Consider the following 20,154-nt stretch of genomic DNA (forward strand, 5'->3'; position numbering starts at 1 on the left):
GGTTGTAACAAAGGGACATCAGCCTGCTTGGACAGCCATAGCCTCTGTGGGTAAAAGCAAAAGGGGGGATCTCTCCCATTCACAAAGACAATCTCCCATCTCTCACCTGTGTTTGGCTGCCCCAGTTCCAGCGCTTGGCTGAGCTGAGACTGGATGTGTCTCTGAGGGCGAGACCCAGGCCTGAAGAAGCGGCTTCCTCTTGCCAAAACTGTCCACTTTAGCAGCAGAGCCCTCTGCTGCTGCTTTTATTTGGGGTTCTGTAGTACTGAGGTGTAGAGTGCCAGAATGTGGAGAGCTGGGAGAAAGGTGTACAGAAAGAAAGGTCTCGGAAGCGGAGGGACTGGGCACAGGAGAGTCGAGGGACAGGCCAGGGGGCTGAGCTGGCCTACCATCTCCCTCTGGGCTTTCTTCCTCACCATGGCCAGGGCCTGGCAGTGGCTTATCCACACTGGAGCTCTTGCCAAGATGCAGATTAGGAATTCCTAGAGCTGCTGTCTGCTCTAAAGGAGTGGCCACAGGGGATTCCAACCCAAAGTCTCGCAGGCTGTGCTTGGGCTCTGGCCCATCTGCCCCGCCTCTTGGTCCCTTGGCCTTCTGGGGACAGGAAGCTGACGCAGCCTGGGATGAGGCTCGCACCCCCGGAGTGGCAGACTCTGCTGTCCTCCTGTCATCTTCCACCTGATCTACTCTTTCATCGTCTGATGCCACTTCAGGAATGGATGGAAGGGTCAAGTTCAGGTCAGCCATGATGGGGGACTTTGAATCTGAGGCCGACTGAAGGCCGCCCAGCGAGTCCGACAGCAGGCCTTCATAATCACTGGCTTTGCTCTGATACTGAGCCACAGGGGTATCGCCTCCTTCGGCTCTGAAGAGCAGGGTGTCTTCCTCAGGACTCACTCTACCTGTGGGACACTCGTCTCCCATGGGAGCTGACATACCCGAGGTCCACAGCCTGGCCGTGGCTACAGGTCCCTGCTCAGAGCATTCTGTGTGGGGACGCCCGGGAGCATCGGCAATAGCCACCTCTCCTCTAGGAGCCCTTTTGGCAGCTTCGTCCTGGGGATGATTTTCATCCTCTTCCCCCAACCCAGCAGGCCTCTCTGCTTCCTCTCCTGTGAACAGCGGCTCAGAAAATGACACATGCTTCTTGACTCTTGTCTGGCCCTCGTGTCCATACAGCCCCACCTCGTGCTTCTGTATCATGGCATCCAACATGGGCGGCAGCTCTCCCGTCTGAAGCGGGGGTGCTGCTTCCTCAGTTGTGGAAGTCATCCCATCACCCCTCCCTCTGTCATCTCCCCCCGCGAGAGGATTCCCCACAGGGTCCGCAAGTCCGCCTCTGCTGAGTGAAAGCGCCAGCAGGACCTGGTGGGCCTCTTGGACTGAAGGGGTGCCCTCTGACTTGGCAGAGGAAAGCCTCGGAAGCTCTTCTTCTCGCTGCCCCCCTCCAGGCTGCTCCAGGAGAGGCCTTTCTGACTCACGGCTGCTGGCATTCTTTCCTGGGCCTGTCTCTCCAGTCTTCCCCCCTTGAAAACTTTCCATCTCTTTCCATGCTGGGTTGAGCTGCTGTCTGGGAGAAGGCACAGTATTTGGAACTGATGTTAAACTCTCTTTTTTAAATTCTGCTTTAAGGAGCAAAGGTGGTTCTTTAGAACTGGCCTGGCTCTGGCCTGTGGGTGGCCTGCGTTCAATCGGGGTGGATGTAGAAATGGGAGATGAAGAGGAGGAAAAAACAGAGGGATTTTCAGAGGACAGAGTCTCTGAGCCATCCCCCAACTCAGAAGAAACAGGTATCTGACCAGGACTAAAAGAAGGAGTAGAAAGAGAAAGAGGAGAGTCAGGGGAAGAAGGAAGCCAGGCTTTGGGTTGAGCCTCTGGAGACATTTCCAGTCTGCAAAAAGGACAAAATAAAATCTGCAGGTCAGTTGCAGATGCACGGTGAGACAAACATGTAAAACTAAAGTTGATCAAAGAAGGAGAGCTATTTACATTTGGAACCGTATCTCACGAAGTCAGAGGAATATGGATCCTTAAAAGACTTAAAAAGAGACACTTTGCTGGGCAGGGTTGGGGAGTGCTGGGGATAGAGCCCAGGGCCTTCCTTATTCAAGCTAAGCGGGTGCTCTGAGATATACCCTCAGTCCCTAAACAGAACTCTTTTAGCAGCAAGCACATCTGCCACACAAGGCCTACTGCAATAGCACTGGAGAGGCCCAGATAAAGCAGCAAGCAGCCTGTGACTGCTTCTGATGACTGACACAAAGTCCTAGGGTCTGACTGGGGCACAGCAAAAGGTATCTGAAGAGTTCAAAGCCATAATGATGTGAAAAAAAGCAAGCACAGATTTTGAAAAGAAACAGGGTGTGTATGTGAGAGACATCAAAGTAAGCAGAATCTCCAAAAGAGTCTCTAACCTCCCAGACCACAGAAAAATCGTGAGTGTGCATGTGAGTCATGCAGAAAAGCAGCAGCCCCTCCCCCAGGCTCAGGTTGGCTTTTTCAACCAGTCACAGAAAAAACATGCAGTGCACTGTCACAGAACACTCAAGGGTAGGACAAGAGTTTCTCATGCCAGCAAACCAATGCCAGAGTGCAAGGAGGAAAGAGGCCCTCCTAGAGGTGACATGCACCAAGAACTTAATAAACAGGCTCTGCACCCAACCCCAACCTGGTATTTCCAGTGCACAAGGCTCAGAAGCCATGACAAATCACTCATTGCATTCCACTGGGATTTTTTTTTTTTTTTTTTTTTTTTTTTTTTTTTTTTTGTGGTACCAGGAATCAAACCCAGGGGTTTTCTACCTCCGGGCTATACTCCCAGACCTATATTTTATATTTTATTTGGAAGCAAGGTCTCACTAAGTTGCTGAGAGCCTCACTAAGTAGCTGAGGCTGGCTTCGAATCTGTGAGATCCTCCTGGCTCAGCCTCCCAAGTACTGGGATTACAAGTGTGCGCCACCACACCCGGCTCCATTGGGATCTAATTAGCTTATAGAGTAGGACAAACCACACCTGCTGGGCAGTGGGGCTCTGGGCTGGGAAACATCACTGCACTCAGAGAGGGGTGGGCCAGGCAGGAGGTGAGGACTGGTTAAAACAAATGACTTGGACTAGCAAACCTTTGGCGCACATGGGTCTCATGGGCCAAGCCCAGTCTGCTACAACAGTGAGGTGCAAAGGCTCCTTAAAGAGAGCTAAGACTCACCGAGGCCTGACGGCTTTGGTCTGGGGGGCCCGTGCAGAGGGAACAGGTGGCTTTGGTTCAGACTTGGGCTCTGGGTTGCCTTCCAGTTCTGAGATCTGCACATCTTCGAAGGGGTTCGAGGAGTTGCCTTGTCCAGAGGCAGTGGCACAGGCATCTCTCTCAGGTCTTCTCACAGGGTCTTCCTCCCTTGGCTGGGTTTCTGCAGACATACCATCCTTCTCCTTCCAAGGGATGACAGGAAGGCTTTCACCTTCACTGCCCTTCGCTGCATCCTTCTTTCCCGTCACCAGGGAGAGCAAAGAGGACTTCCTGCTCTCCTGCTTCTTGCTGTCTTTGGTTTCTTTCACAACCTCTGAGTTTGCTGGAGCCATGTTTTCCCGAATGTCCCCACTGGCCAGTGGTCGGTAGGATGGCAGGGACATGGACTTCTGGGAGTCCTTGGTGGTCTCAGACAGCGGCCCATCAGAAGACATGCTGCCTCCTTGCCCAGGATCCTTCCAGGACCGAACAGCCAGGTTTTCAGTGGATGAGAACAAATGCTTCTTCCGGAAGCCCTGGGGTGATGGGGAAGAAGAAGGGCTGCTGTCCTTGGTCTCACTCTTGCCTTCTGGCTGCTCTACATAAACATGGTTCCCATTGATACAGACATTAGAGCGGGAAAGCAAGTCATTCTTGGATCGAAGACCCCCAAGAAAGGAGAGTCCTTCCTTCTTCGGAAGGGTGAAGTTGATCTGGTTCAGTTGCTTGGGGTCTGCACTTGCTGACCTCTTGTGAGACATGACTGGGAAGAGAAACAAAGAATAGAGAGGGGATAAGAACGCAAATGAAGCCAGGTACAGTGGTGCACATCTGTAATCCCAGTACTCTGGGAGGCTGACAGGAGGATCGCAGGTTCAAGGCCAGTCTTGGCAACTTAGCAAGACCTTCAGCAACTTAGGGCGACCATGTTTCAAAATAAATAAATAAATAAAGGTCTGGGTGTGTAGCTCAGTGGTAGAACATACTAGCTTCAATCCCCAGGGAAAGAAGGAAGGGAAGGAGTCCAGTGGAAGGGGTACTAGGGGTATAACTCAGTGGTAGAGTGCTTACCTAGTATTCACAAAGCACTTTTTGATCCCCAGACCCCCCCGCCCCCCACACACACACTAAAATCAGTGTTTGCAATAGGAGGGCACCGTCAATGTCTGGTTGCATTTTGGGCTATCACAACTGAGAGGAGGGGTGCTACTGGCATCTCTAGCAGGCAGAACCCTGAGCCACTGCTTCAACATCCTTGACTCGAAGGATAGTCATCTATCTATTGCCTGGCCCAAACAGTCAACAGTACCAAAACTGGGAAATTCTGTGTTAAGCCCATGGGAAATGCAATGTTCTTGGTAGAGTAGCAGAATCTGGCTGCTAGTAGAGATTTGGTCATTGAAATTAAAGTTTAAAATACACAGTTACTTCAGAATTAAGAGAGCTAGCATCTATTGCTGTTATTAAGAATGTATCCCATAAAGGTTGACAGATAATAGGAGCTCAATAACTATTTGAGGAATCAGTGAAATATCAGAATTATAACAAGGTTCTATGCTCTTTCTTTTATTTTTATTTTTATTTTTTGGTGGTACTGAGGTTCCTAGAAGCCCTTCTACCTCCGGGCTACATTCCCAGACCTATTTTTTTAATATTTTTTATTTGTAAACAGGGTCTCTTGAGCCAGCGCAGCTGGCTTCGAACCTACGTGATCCTCCTGTCTCCGCCTCCCAAGCGCGGGGATTACAAGCGTGCACCACCACGCCCAGCTATGCGCTTTCTTTTTTGTGTGTGCACACACAGACATGCATGTGGTACTGAGGATTATACTCAGAGCTTCACACATGTGAGGCAATCACTCTACCAATGAGCCTGTGTTTTAACATTAAAAGAACTTGGATAGCCGGGTGTGGTGACGCACGCTGGTAATCCACGCTTGTAATCTCGCACTTGGGAGGCGGAGACAGGGGGATTGCGCAGGTTCAAAGCCAGCCACGCTGGCTTAAGAGACCCTGTTTCCAAATAAAAATATAAAATAGGTCTGGGAGTGTAGCCCGGAGGTAGAAGGGCTTCCAGGAACCCCAGTACCACCAAAAAAAAAAAAAAAAAAAAAAAAAAAAAAAAGAACTTGGATAGCTGGAGATGGTAACACACACTTGTAATCCCAGTACTTGGGAGGCAGAGACAGGAGGATCACAGGTTTGTAGCAGCCTCAGCTACTTAGTGAGGCCCTCTGCAACTCAGTGAGACCCTGTTTCAAAATAAGATAAAATAGGGCTGAGGGTACACCTCAGAGGTAGAATGCCCTTGGGCTCAATCCCCAGTACCACCAAAAATAGAAAAATTTAAAAAATTGGAATTTGGATGGACTCATTCTGTTAGCTCTGAGTCCCTATACAAATGCTTTTGGATAAAAGGCATTTTATAAATTGCTTTCCCTACCTTCCCAGTACTGAGAACTGAACCCAGGGGTGCTCTGCCACTGAACTATACTCCCAAGAGATTTTATTTTTTATTCTGAGACAAGGCCTCAATAAGTTCCCTGGGCTGGCTTGGAATTTGCAATCCTTGTGCCTCAGCCTCCCAACCTACTGAGATTACATGCATGTGCCACCTGGTGCATTTTATATATTCTTAGAAACCAGCAGGTTTAGAAATAAAGAAGGCAAGCCAGGTTTGGTGGCGCATACTTGTAATCCCAGCATTTGGGAGGCCGAGACCTTAGGACTGTAGTTAGCGGATAGCTTCAGCTACTTAGTGGGGCCCTCCAAAACCTAGTGAGAACTTGTTTCAAAATAAAGAATAAAAAAAAAAAAAATAGGGCAGAGAGTGTAGCTCAGAGGTCGAATGCCCTGGGTTGCATCTCCAGATCAGAAAAAAAAAAAAAGAATAAGAAAAAGAAATAGAGAAGGCAAGCCAGGTGTGGTAACACAGGCTTGTAATCCCAGTACTTGGGAGGCTGAGGCAGGAAGATCACGGAGATTTGAAACCAGCCTCAGCTACTTAGTGAGGCTCTCAGAAATATAGTGAGATTGTTTCCAAGTAAAATATAAAATAGGTTGGGAGTATAGCCTAGAAGTAGAAGGCCCCTGGGTTCCATACCCAGTACCACAAAAAAAAAAAAGAAGAAAAAAAGAAATAGAAAAGGCATGTATGTGTGTTGGGAGGTGATGGTCCAGGAATTGAAGCCAGAGGTGTTTATCTCTGAGCTATCCCCCCAGCCCTTTTCATTTTTTATTTTGAAGCAGGGTCTCACTGTTACCGCATGCTGGCTGTGAACCTGCAGTCCTTCCACATCAGCTTCCCAAGTACTAGGATTACAGGCGTGAGCCACCATATCTGGCAAGAAGGCACCTTAACTAAGATTATCCATCATCATCATCACCATCACCATCGCCACCACTGTCATCACTACAGAAACTAATTCTCTAAGATCTGCCTCTTCTCTCTCAAAGCAAAGCAGGGCAAGCCAAGGAAGAGGCCACATGAAAAGCATGCAACCAAGCCGGGTGTGGTGGGCACTTAACCCCAGCACGTGGCAGGCTGAGATAGGAGGACTGCGGCTTCGAGGCCAGCCTCAGCCCTCCACAACTTAGTGAGACACTGTTTAAAAATAAATAAAAAATGGGGCTGGGGTTTAGCTTAGAGGTAAAATGCCCTGGATTCAATCCCCAGTACCACCTCCCCCCCAAAAAAAGAAAGCAGCAGCAGCAGCTCACCATCAGAGGCAGAGGAAGATTCATCCTCGTCCTCATCCTCATCCTCCCACCGGGACTGGAGGTCTCCAGGCCGAAGCAGCACCTTGTCTGGCTTTGAAACAGGCAGGACAGACATCGACTGAGAAAGTGATGTCTTCTGCAGATTCGACTTGGAAAACAAGGTCTTGATCTTTGACTTCTTCTTTTTGTCTTTTGAAAAAGACTCGTCATCGCTGTCAACCGAGGGCGTCATGCTGGGGACGATGGCTGAGGAGGTATCTGACGCACTCTCCTTATTCTTCCCTTTAAACTTGTCCTTCAGTTTTCCAAATGGATTCCGGGACTTGTCTTTCATGGAGAGGTCAAACATGCTAGCAGTCATGTTGTTCCGCATAAATTGGATATCCACCTCAATTTCTCCTCGCTCTTTATCCTTCTTTCCTGGTTTGGATTTCAAGGTATACCACCTGAAAGAAAAAAGAAGGAGGTTGCCTTTGGATGGGAAAAGCCTACAAAGATGTTCACGATCCCACTTAACTGGCCTGTCTTGTGCTGTGCCACAAGACACACAACACATTTGTAAGGAAATTTTTTTGTGTGTCTATACACTAGGCAAAGAAAGAATCTAAGTAGGACTTAAGTGTACAATCAGCTTTCCCTTTTCCTTTTGTCATGCTGGGGGTTGAAGCTAGGTCTTTGAGCCTGCTAGGTAAACATACTACCACTGAGTTATACTAACAGCCTTTATAATCATTTAAAATCCTGATGCAAGCCAGGCATGGTGGCACACACTCATAATCCCAGCCTTTGGGAGGCTAAGACGGGAGGATCCCGGTTCACTGACAGCCTCAGCTACTTAGTGAGGCCCTTTGCAACTCAGTAAGACCCTGTTTCAAAATAAAGAATGAAAAATAGGGCTGGGGGCGTAGCTCTGAGGTAGAATGCCCCTGGGTTTCATTCCCAGTGCCACAAAAGTAAAAATAAAAATAAAAATAAAAATAAAAATAAAAATAGGGCTGAGAGTATAGCTCAGAGGTAAAATGCCTCTGGGCTCAAACCTCAGTATGGAAATAAACAAACAAACAAATATAGAGTAACACTGTCACAAGGTGACATAAACTATATGCATGACCCACTCCACTTATTTTTGTGTGTGTGGTACTGGGCATGGAACCCAGGGGCTTTCTACCTCTGGGCTATACCCCCAGACCTGTTTCATACTTTATTTTTATTTATTTATTTATTTATTTATTTTATTTTATTTTTTATTTTTATTTTTTGGTGGTACTGGGGGTGGAACCCAGAGGCTTTCTACCTCTGGGCTATACTCCTAGGCCTTTTTTATATTTTATTTGGAAACAGGGTCTCACTAAGTTGCTGAAAGCCTAAGTAGCTGAGGCTGGCTTCCAACCTGTGCGATCCTCCTGTCTCAGCCTCCCAAACGCGGGGATTACAAGCGTGCGCCACCACGCCTGGCATGACCCCACTTCTATAAACTGAGAGTAGCTGAATTCAAGACAGAAAGTGGGGTGATGGTTGCCGGGGACTGGGGTAGAAAGAATGAGGAGATGAAGTCTGAAGGGTACTGAACTCAGGTTCAAGCTGAGGAAAACAAGCGAGTTCTGGTGCTGGATGGTGGCAATGGCTTCACAACAGTGTGAATAAACGGACCGAATGCCACAGAACTGTGCACGCAAATTGGGCAAAATGGTGAGTTTGGGACTGAGGGTGTAGCTCAGTGGTAAGTTCTTGCCTAGCATGTGTGTTACCCTGGGTTCTATCACAACAATATAAAAAGGAAAAAAAGTAACTTTTATGTGTGTATATATATATATATATATATTTTTTTTCTTTTTCTCTAGTACTGGGAATGGAACCCAGGGGCATTCTACCTCTGAGCTACACTCCCATCCCTATTTTATTCTTTTTTAAAATTTGAAACAGGGTCTAAGTTGCTCAGAGCCTCAACTAAGTAGCTGAAGCTTGCTGTGAACCTGTGAACCTCTTCTGTCTTGGCCTACCAAGTACTGGGATTATAAGTGTGTACCACCACACCTAGCTGTTATTTATATTTTACCACAATATATATATTGTGTGTGGGTACTAGGGACTGAACCCAGGGGTGCTCTACCTCCAAGCTACACCCCAGCCTTTTTATTTTTTATTTTGAAAAGGTCTCACTAAATTGCTGAGGCTGGCTGTGTGAATCTGTGATCCCCCTGTCTCAGCCTCCCAAATTCTGGGATTGTAGTCATGTACCACCATGCTCAGCTACCACAAACTTTTTTCCCCGGTATTGGGGATGGAACCCAGGGGCATGCTACCTCAGAGTTACACCCTTCAGCCCTATTTTTTATTCTTTATTTTGAAACAAGGTCTCACTAAGTTGTGGAGGGACTCACGAGGTAGCTGAGGCTGTCCATGACCTGGAATGCTCCTGTCTCGGCCTCCCAAGTACTGGGATTACAAGCATGTGCCACTACACCCAGCCCACAATTTTTTAAAATGAGAAATTGGAAAGACAGCATTCTCCTCTGGTTTAATAATAAGAAAAAAGGGCACTGTAAACATCACTCAAGTATTTCACTTGGTCATTTTCAAACTACCTCAAGCTAGGGCAAATGAGAGTGTACCACTCCCATTCTGTTGACATACAAACTTCAGAAAAAGGAAATATTCTTGCCGTTCATTTTCCATCGGGGATCCAATGTCTCTGATAAACTGCAGATCAAATTAGTGGTGTGGCTATTATGGGACAAGCAATTCCAAACACCTGGGGTGCGGGGACCCGTCCACAGGTTACCCTTGCCAACAAAGAACCACATTCTACAGTTCTTCTCAGTGACCTATTTAAGAGTAGAGGCCCCGGACTTTAAGGAAATGATGGTTTTGTCCAGATGAGCACAACTTCCTCTTTCACCCTCAGCTGGAGCTTGCTCACAGGGCAGTCACAGCCCTACTGCTGGGCTCATTCTGCACATAAAGGAAAGGGGCAGAGGGAAGTAGAAACCTAACACTTGCATAGCACCTACAGCACACTTGGCATTGTGCAAACTTAGAAACTCCCTTATGTAAGTCTCACAAGAATGGCATGCAGTAGATACTACACCCACTTTACAAAGGAAGAAACGAATGCTCAGAAACTAGGCCACTGGTCCAAGGCCCTACAGCGATTACATTTTGTATCAGTTCTGCATTTCCCCAAAGCTCTATTCTTTCTCATCCACGAAGGATCCAACTTAAACTTTTATTTATTTATTTATTTATTTATTTATTTATTTATTTGCGGGTCTGGGGATGGAACCCAGGGGCATTCGACCTCCGAGCTACACCCATTTTTTACTTTTTATCATGAAACAGGGTCTCACTAAGTTGCAGAGGGCCTTACTAAGTAGCTGAGGCTGCCCACAAACCGTGATCCTTCAGTCTCAGCCTCCCGAATGCCGGGTTACAAGCATGTACCACCACGCCTGGCTCAACTTAAATCCTTTTTGAGGAAAATGTAAATTTTTTTTTTTTTTTTTTCCTTCTGGTGGTGCTGGGATTAAACCCAGGCCTCACACATGCTAGGCAAGTCCTCTACCATTGAGCTATAGCCCCAGCCCATAATTGAAATGTCTGAAAATAAGAGAAGGAAGGAAACCCACCATAGTTTATCACTAATCATAAATTATCAGAGCCAGGAGTGGTGGCACCTACTTGTAATCCCAGCATTTGGGAGGCTGAGACAGGAGGATCCCAGTTCACAGACAGACTCAGCTACTTAGTGAGGCCTTTGTAACTCGGTAAGACCCTGTTTCAAAATAAAGAATAAAAAATAGGGCTGGGGATGTAGCTCAGAGGTAGAATGCCCCTGGGTTCCATCTCCAGTACTGCAAAATAAATAAATAAAATAATCAGATGACACAAACCCAGTATACAAAATCATCAAGAACTTCAACTGGATTAACAAAGTACAGCCAAGATCTGACGAAATGATGTGAACTACCAATAAAGACCCTGGGGAGATATCTTTTACGGATGTGTGTGTGTGTGTGTGTGTGTGTGTGTGTGTGTGTGGTATTTGGGGTGGAACCCTGGGGCTTTTCTACCTCTGGGCTATACTCCCAGACCTATTTCATACTTTATTTGGAAACAGGATCTCACTAAATTACTGAGAGCCTCACTAAGTAGCTGAGGCAGGCTTTGAACCTGTGTGATCCTCCTGTCTCAGCCTCCCAAGTGCTGGGATTACAAGTGTGTGCTACCACACCCAGCTTTCTCTTATGGTTTTTACAGCTACAATCCACAGGTGTGTGTGTGTGGGGGGGGTAAATGTTGCAAGATGCAGCTCTTGGTGAACAATTTCAACCTGCCAAACTACTGTCTTTCTTTCCAACACATCTTTCAGAATCTGGCCTGGAATCATTTGCAATTTTGTCATTTAGATATTGAGAGGATTATTTGTATTTTCTCCTCTGTCAGTCATGTGGCGAATAGTAACCTTGGTGATGGAGGGTGTTTGGTTTTTGTAAATACTAACTGTAGGCACCTGAAAAGGAGAAGCTGCTGAAAGCTGAACGCAGAGGCTCAGATGACCACAGCCACCACAGAGAGCAGCGCTTCTTCTCCCTGCCCAGGGAGGAATGGCAGCCAGGGTCTCCACCGCTTCCCTGCAGCCCTCTCCAGGGATGCAAGAAATGAATGCCACTTCACCAATCCTGGCACCAAGCCTGCTTTCCAAAAGTTAGCTACAAAGTGTTTATTTTGAACATGTGGTCAAATCCAGAATTCTCCCTGAGGGTTGATTATTACCTGATGCTCAAGTCAAATACTAAGTGCAATTTGTTTTGGAAACTTCCAAAACCTCTAGGAGATATGAACAGAAACTTCACCAAGTCTTTTTGCTTTTTTTTTTTTTTTTTTTTTTTTTGTACCAAGGATGGAACTCAGGGACATTATACCTCTGAGCCATACCCCCAGTGCTATTTTTTAGTCTTTTCCTTTTTTTTATGGGGGTGGGGATAGAACCCAGGGGCATTCGACCTCAGAGCTACACCTCCTGCCCTATTTTTTTTATTCTTTATTTTGAAACAAGTTCTCGCTAAGTTGTAGAGGGCCTCACTAAGTAGCTGAGGCTGTCCGTGAACCACTACACAGTCTCAGCCTCCCGAATGCTGGGATTACAAGCATCCGCCACCGCGCCCAGCGGTAGTTTTTGAAACAGGGTCCCAGTGAATTGTGAAGTGCCTCGCTAAGTAGCTGGGCTGTCCACGGAACAGTGATCCTCCAGTCTCTGCCTCCCGAATGCTGGGATTACAAACTTTTTGCTTTGTTTATGTTTGTTTACTTTGCTTTGTTTTTGTGATGCTGGGGATTGAGCCCAGGGGCACTCTCCTCCAAGCCACACCACCACCCCTATTTTATTTTTTATTTGAAAACAGAGGTCTCGCCAAGCTGTATAGGGCCTCCCTAAATTGTCAAGGCCAGCTTCAAACCTGCCATCCTCCTGTCTCAGCCTTTGAGTACTGAGAATAGAGGCATGTGCCACCACCCTGCCTTCTTGCTTATTTTTACAAGCACACCTAAAGCCAAGCCAGGGGTGGTGGCGCACGCTTGTAATCCCAGCATTCGGGAGGCTAAGACAGGAGGATCGCAGTTTGTGGAAGCCTCAGCTACTTAGTGAGGCCCTCCGCAACTCAGTGACACCCTGTTTCAAAATAAAGAATAAAAAATAGAGCTGGGGATATAGCTCAGAGGTAGTATGCCCCTGGGTTCCATCTTCGGTACCACCAGAAAAAAAACAAAACAAAAACAAAAAAAACCTAAAGCCAAACACCAGATAGCCAAGAACAGCTACAGGGCTATTTTAAGGATGTGAAAAGTAGACTGGAAATCACACCTTCCCAACAAAGGTTCCAATTTTTAAAAAAATCTGTGCTGGATGCCAGGCATGGTGGCGTATGAGTACTTGGGAGGTAGAGACAGGACGATCACAGGTTTGAGGTAGAGACAAGAGGATCACAGGTTTGATCCTGTTTCAAAAAATAAAAAAATAAAAAAGGCTGTGGATAGACTTAGAATCCCCATTACCCCTCCTCAAAAAACAAACAAACAAACAAAAAAGCCTGTGTTGGATTTCTTAGAGCTGGGAAGAAAAATAAGAATTGTTTATTATCCCTAAATTCAAAACATGGTCACCAAAGGATATATGACACAAGCATAATTAGATAAGTGAAAGCCACAGTCCATGAGTGTCTCACCCCAAGAAGTCCCAAACTGGAACATGGTGGTGGGTGTCAATGTCTAAGATCAATTTAACTTTTCAGTATTTCTGCATGCAGTGGCCATGGTGCCAGCATTACCTTTACACAGGCCCAGAGAACTGAGACTCTCTTTGAAATCAGGCTTGGGTTCATTCTCCTGGTCCAAAGGCAGCAGACAGAAAGAAAACCGTAAACTTAATGCAGCAATTTTGTTCTTAAACTCGTAATCTGAAAAAAATCCTTCAACCTATGAAAAAAATCATGTGATCCCTTCTATAAGCAAATAACTATTCTTGCTTTTACTTGAAACTCAGTCCTCTGAAAATTAAAAGGACCTCTAACTATGTAGAAAGTGAAAGAAAAGTTATATAAATGTGTGTATGTACGTATGTGTATATATTTGTACTGGGGATAAACTCAAGGCCTTGTGATCCTACTACTGAATTATATATCCCCAGCCCCTAAGCCACAGTTGAGTTGGTGTGTGTGTGTGTGTGTGTGTGTGTGTGTGTGTGTGTGTGTGTGTTACTAGGGATTGAACCCAGGGGCATTCTACCTCTGAACTATACCCCCAGGCTTTTTTTTTTCTTTTTTCTTTTTTGCAGTACTGGGGATAGAACTCAGGGGACATTCTACTCTGAGCTACACCTCCTGCCCCATTTTTTATTCTTTATTTTGAAACAGGGTCTCACTAAGCTGAGGCTGGCCATGAACCTGCAATCCTCCTTTCCTGTCTCAGCCTCCCAAATGCTGGGATTACAAGTGTGTGCCACCATGCCCAACTACCCCCAACCATTTTTATTTTTTATTTTGAAACAGTTACTCATTAAGTTTCTAAAGAGTCTTGCTAGAGTTGTTAGGTCTGGCCTCCAATTTATAGTCCTCCTATCTCAGCATCCCAAGTACGGGGATTATAGGAATGTGCTGGTTCTGCTTTCCCATTTTAGATGCGTCAGTGTTCATGTCAAGGGGTCAAAGTTTCTGGGCCCAGCTGGGACTCCAGGGTCAGTGTGGACGCCTACTTCCCTACTCAACTCTGACGTGCAGTGAGTCATGGAGAGGAGAGAAGCAGGAAGAACAGAGCAGCACCCAGCAGTGTCTGGAAGGAGGCACACAATCTTAAATGAAGACAATTTACAAAGCAATTCTTATTTTGGGAATAAAAACAAGGCTGAAAATCATGTGGTGAGCCACTGAAAACACCTAAAAATTGGGTTCTGAAAGGGAGTGTTTCCATTGGATAAAACCACCCAGTTTCTTCCCCTGGTATTCTGAAAGCAAATTGTAGCAAAGAGGGACAGAAATGTTTATGACATATAAAACACTGGTGGTGTGTACTCTCCAGGAGCTATGCAGTTTAACAAGTTTGAGATGGAGTGAGGTAGCCGGTCGTGCACCAGCCACACTCTCCTCCCTGTACCTTCCCCTGCCCACTGTCAACTACTGGCAAGAACCCTCACAACACCACATGGCTCGGTTTTGGGGCTGTTTTGTTTGCTACACTCTAATCCCTAAAATGGCAATTTTAGAAGCACTGAAAGGCTATTCAGAGCCACTGAATTCAATCCTAAGAACTGGTGAATGATATCACTGAGAAGAGAATAGAAAAAATGAAAAAGCATGTTAAAAATGTTTTGGATCTTATATTATTTGACATAAAAAATGATCAAATATCTTAATTTTTTTGGTACTAAGGATTGAACCCAAGAGCATTCTACCTCAAGGCTATGACTCCAGCCCTTGTTATTTATTTATTTATTTATTTATTTATTTATTTATTTATTTTTGCAGGTCTGGGAATGAAACCCAGGGGCATTCAACCTCCGAGCTATACCCCCTGCCCTGTTTTTTTTTTTTTTTCTTTCTTTCCTTCTTTCTTTCTTTCTTTCTTTTTGGTGGTACTGGGGTTCCTGGAAGCCCTTCTACCTCCGGGCTACACTCCCAGACCTATTTTATACTTTTTTTTTTTTTTGGAAACAGGGTCTCTTAAGCCAGCGTGGCTGGCTTTGAACCTGAGTGATCCTCCTGTCTCCGCCTCCCAAGCGTGGGGATTACAAGCATGCGCCACCACGCCTGGCTTATTCTTTATTTTGAAACCGGGTCTCACTGAGTTGCAGAGGGCCTCACTAAGTAGATGAGACACAGCCTCCTGAATGCTGGGATTACAAGCGTGTACCACCATGCCCGGCTTGCTTATTTATTTATTATTTATTTATTTATTTATTATTAATTAATTAATTTATTTATTTATTTATTTATTTTGCAGATCTACGGATGGAACCCAGGGGCATTCGACCTCCGAGCTACCCCCCCACCCGATTTTTTATTCTTTATTTTGAAACCGGGTCTCTCTGAGTTGCAAAGAGCCTCACTAAGTAGCTGAGGCTGTCTGCGAACCTCCATCCTCCAGTCTCAGCCTCCCAAATGCTGAGATTACAAGCGTACGCCACCATGACTGGCAACCCTTATGATTTTTGAAATGGGGTCCTGCTAACTTACTGAGAGTCTCACTGAATTGTTGAGGCTAGCCTTGAACCTGAAGTACTGGAATTACAGGTATATATCATCACACCCAGCTTCTTAAATATTTTGTGTTGAGAGAGTACTAGGGATTGAATTTAAAAGTGTTTTACCTCCAAGTTACATTCCTAGCCCTTTTTATTTTTTATTTGAAACAGTGTCTTGCTGAGGAGCTGACACAGGCCTCACACCTGTGATCTTCCTACCTCAGCTTCTCAAGTACTGAGATTACAGGCATGAACCACCATGCCCAGGTTCTTAAATCTGTGTATGGGGGGCGGGGTACTGGGGGTGCAACCCAGGGACTATACTCTCAGACCTATTTTATACTTTATTTGGAAACAGGGTCTCACTAAATTGCTGAGAGCCTCACTAAGTAGCTGAGGCTGGCTTTTAACCTGTGCGATCCTCCTGTCTCAGCCTCCCAAGCACAGGGATTACAAGCGTGCGCCACCACGCTCAGCTTGGTTCTTTTTTTTAAAATTGTTTTTATTGGTGCACTGTATTCATACATCATTATGGAATAAAAAATTATGTAGACATACATGCACACATTGGGTAGGGGCCCAGTTAGCCCCTACCCAAACCCCACCCCATTCCCTCCTTCCCATGCTTGGCTTAGTGGTTGACATCTAATATTATCCAGCTTGGTTCTTAAATATTTTTTAAAAATTGAATCAAGCCAGGAATGGTGACACACATTTATAATTCCAGTACTTGGGAGGCTGAGACAAGAGGATCAAAGGTTTGAGGACAGCCTCAGTAATAGAGTGAGGCGGTTAGCAACCTAGACAGATGCTGTTTCCAAACAAAAAACTAAAAAGTGTTCATGTTTTAGCTCAGAGGTAGAATGCCCCTCCTGTGTTCAATCTCTAGTACAGCAAAAAACCAAACCAAACAAAAAAAAAAACAACAACTTTTTTTTGGTACTGGAGATATAGCTCATGGGTATTCTACTTCTGAGCTATACCGTATTTTTTTTTAAAAAGGATTTTACAAAGTTGCTCAGGGTCTCACTAAGTTGCTGAGGCTGTCCTTGAATCTGCAATCCTCGTATCTCAGCCTCCCAAGTACTGAGGTTACAGAAAAAAATTAGCAGTCTTTACACAGCTTGATCATATCTCAAAAGCCACAAGTGTTAATATTCTACCATCAGATCTCACATCTCACCAATTGCCAAGATATAAATGCCATCCACACATTGTATGATTCCATGTCACCTGCAAAAGACCAGCCTCTCGTGGAACCATGGAGTCCTCATTCAAAGAGATTTGGTTTGGTTGGCTGGTTCTCTTGTTTGTTTATACTGCTAAGGAGCCCAGGCCCTAGTATATGTTGGTAGGCAAATGCTGTACCACTAAACTAAACCACAAGTCCTTTTTATTTTTATTTTGAGGTAGAGTCTCACTGCTCAGGTTGGCCTCAAACTTGGAGTCTTCCTGACTTAGCCTCCCAAGGATTACAGGTATAAACCACCACACTCAACCTCATGCAAAGATATTTTAAAATGGAAAAAGAAAGCCAGGCAGAACAGTACCTGTAATCCCAATTTAGGAGGCTGAGACAAAACGATCACAAGTTGAAGGCTAGCCTCATCAATGCAGAGACCCTCAGCAACCTACTGAAATCCTCTTTCAAAATAAAAAGGCCTGAGGGTATAGCGCAGCTATAACATCCCTGGGCTCAACCCCTCTCCAGTGCCAAAAAAAAAGAAAAGAAAGAAAAAGAAAAAGAAAAAGAAAATGCAATAGTTTTGTTCCTCACACCTTGGGCAGGACAAAAGAAAACAAACATCTGCATAACCATGACGAGTATCAAAGAACACTCAGTTCACTTCTTACCCCATAAACAGACTCCCTTCTTTAAGAGGTCCTGGCAAGAAAACAGAGAATCTGTGATTTATCTTGAAATCAAGATTAGTCCAAAGGCTGGGGAAAGGGGAAAACACATCAAAAGCATTTTTTTAAATCCCGATTAGCCGGGTGTGGTGGCAGTCCTTGTAATCCCAGGTCTTGGGAGGCAGAGATAGGAGGATCACAGGTTCACAGTCTGGGCAATTTAGCAAGATTCTCAAACAACCCAGAGATTCTGTTTCAAAACAAAACAAAAAGAAGGGCTGGGGTGTAGCTCCTTAGGTAGAATGCCCTTGGGTTCAATCCTTAGTATCATAAAAGGAAAAAGAACGGCAGGCAGGCAGCCAGGCAAGCTAGCTGGATGATGAAATGCCTTCGAGTAGGTGAAAACAAATGGGAAATTAGTGAGCAACTTAGTGAGACACTATTTTAAAATAAAAAATAAAAATAAGGCTGGGGGTCTAGTTCAGAGGTAGAATATCCCTGGGTTCCAGCCCTAGTACCACCTAAAATAAATAAATAAAGTAGTAAATAAGTAAACAAATAAATATCCTGTTTAAAAATAAAATAAGTCAGGTGTGGTGGCACACACTTGTAATCCCAGTACTTGGGAAGCTGAGACAGGAAGATCACAGGTTCAAGGACAGCCCCAACAAGTAGTGAGACTCTTACCAAGCTAGAGAGACCCTATTTCAAAATAAAAAATAAAATAGGACTGGGGGTATAACTTGAAGGTAAAATGCCCCTGGGCTCGATCCCCAGTACCAAAAAAGTTAAAATAAAATAAATGTATCACTTTGAAAATATCTTGTGCACACCTGTAATCCCAATATCTGTGTGGTTGAGACAGGAGGATTGCAGGTTCAAGGCCAGCTTCAGCAAACAAGTGGGACCCTCAGCTACTTGGTGAGACTGTTTCATTTATTTATTTATTTATTTTGTGGTCCTGGGGGATGGGGCCCAGGGACCTCTACCTCCGGGCTACACCCCCAACCTATTTTATACTGAAACAGGGTCTCACTAAGTTGCTGAGAACCTCCCTAAGTAGCTGAGGCTGGCTTTGAACTTGTGTGATCCTCCTGTCTCAGCCTCCCAAGTACTGTGATCATAGGCTGTGCCACTATGCCTTGGTGAGACTGTTTCAAAATAAAAAAAAATAAAAGGGTCTGGGGAGTGTAGCTCAGAGGTAGAATGCCCCTGGGTTGAACTCCCCTCCCCAATATTCCCCCCCGAAAAAAAGGATAAGTTCCATTTTTGTGAACTGAACATGATGTTCACGGATCATGAAAGGAAAATCTCACAGTGTGGGTGTTGTGGGAAGAGATAATCTTGAAGAAATACACCAGGACCCACCTGCCACTGTGGCCCTTCACACAGGACACCCATTCTTTATGATAGTAAGAGGTCTTTTTAGACCAGGCTTTCTGGAAGTCCCTAACCGTTCTACCTAGAGAGTCATCGTGTCCTTTTTCATAAAAGGGTTTTTGTTTTGTGGTACTAGGGATTGAACCCAGGGTCATTTTAACTCCAAGATACACCCCCATCCATTAAAAAAAAAAATTTTTTTTTTTGAAACAAGGTCCCACAAAGTTACTGAGTCTCACTACTTGCTGAAGCTGTCCTCAAACCTGTGATCCTCCTGTCTCAGCATCCTAAGTACTGCAATCATAGGCTGTGCCACTACGCCTAGCTATATAAGAGTATTTTAAAAGTGAAATGTGTGGCAGTTACACCCCTAGAAATATTTCTCTGGGATCTTATAAATGCTTTCCCCGTGTTCAAAGCCCACACTTAATTACCACTGTCTTTGTTTTCCTCTCCACAGGCCCTTTCCTAAATGTATCTATCTCTCAGGGATACCCTGGAGACTAAAGTCCTTGATTTTTTTTCTACCAGATTATCAACAGACTTCTCCCTGCAAGAAAAGAAATTCTCCTTTCATTAGTGACTCAACTGGCTCCTTTTCAAAAGGCCTCATTAATAACTACGCTGCAGACAATACATCTGCTTCTTGATGTTAAGAAAGCATGCTGACTACATAGCCAAATCCCCACAGAGTCACCAAAAGAAGTGGAGCTCTGGCCCCTTGGGACATTTCTAGTCTTTAATCCACTGGAGTGACCTAGGTTTAAGTGGTTCTCCACGGCCAGGTGTGGTGGTGCATGCTCGTAAACCCAGTATTTGGGAGGCTGAGACAGGAAGAGCATAGGCTTGAGGCCAGCCTTAGCAAAATAAAAAATAAAAAAGGCCAAGGGTGTAGCTTAAGAGGTGAAACACCCCTGGGTTCAATCCCAGTACCAAAAGAAAAAGCTTCTCTAGGTTCACTCAGGTGAATTACCACCTGCTGGTAGGAACCTCAACCAATCACCTTTCACTTGCAAAGAAATTGATGGTGCCCTGTGATGGGTTACACAGCAAAGAGCATGACAGCGATGGCCCACGTTCTGGAGAGAAGCAGAAAAATATCTGGCTTGGTTCTCTCTGCCACCAGTAGCATGAGTTTGGGCTCAGGACACCTAAAAGGAAGCTGAACCCAAGTTCCTAATACATGGGTTGGGTGCTGATTCTGTAGGAATTCAAAGACCCTGAGGTTTAGGGACCAGACCAGAACTCA

General features: G+C 45.3%; 1 protein-coding gene across 1 annotated transcript in view; it reads right to left on the bottom strand.

Moving 5' to 3' along the window:
• The window catches only part of RAB11FIP1 (RAB11 family interacting protein 1), a gene marked incomplete at both ends in the record, with an annotated part of 43,602 nt that overhangs the window by 14,269 nt on the left and 9,179 nt on the right, over nt 1–20,154 (bottom strand). The window contains 2 exons of the mRNA XM_080710639.1: nt 3,207–3,987; nt 6,944–7,389. Of these exons, the coding sequence (XP_080566765.1) occupies nt 3,207–3,987; nt 6,944–7,389 (1,227 nt within the window). The remainder of the gene's footprint in view (nt 1–3,206; nt 3,988–6,943; nt 7,390–20,154) is intronic.

The sequence above is a fragment of the Muscardinus avellanarius genome, assembly GCF_963383645.1.
Source record: "Muscardinus avellanarius genome assembly, chromosome: 14".
NCBI classification, from domain to species: Eukaryota; Metazoa; Chordata; class Mammalia; order Rodentia; family Gliridae; genus Muscardinus; species Muscardinus avellanarius.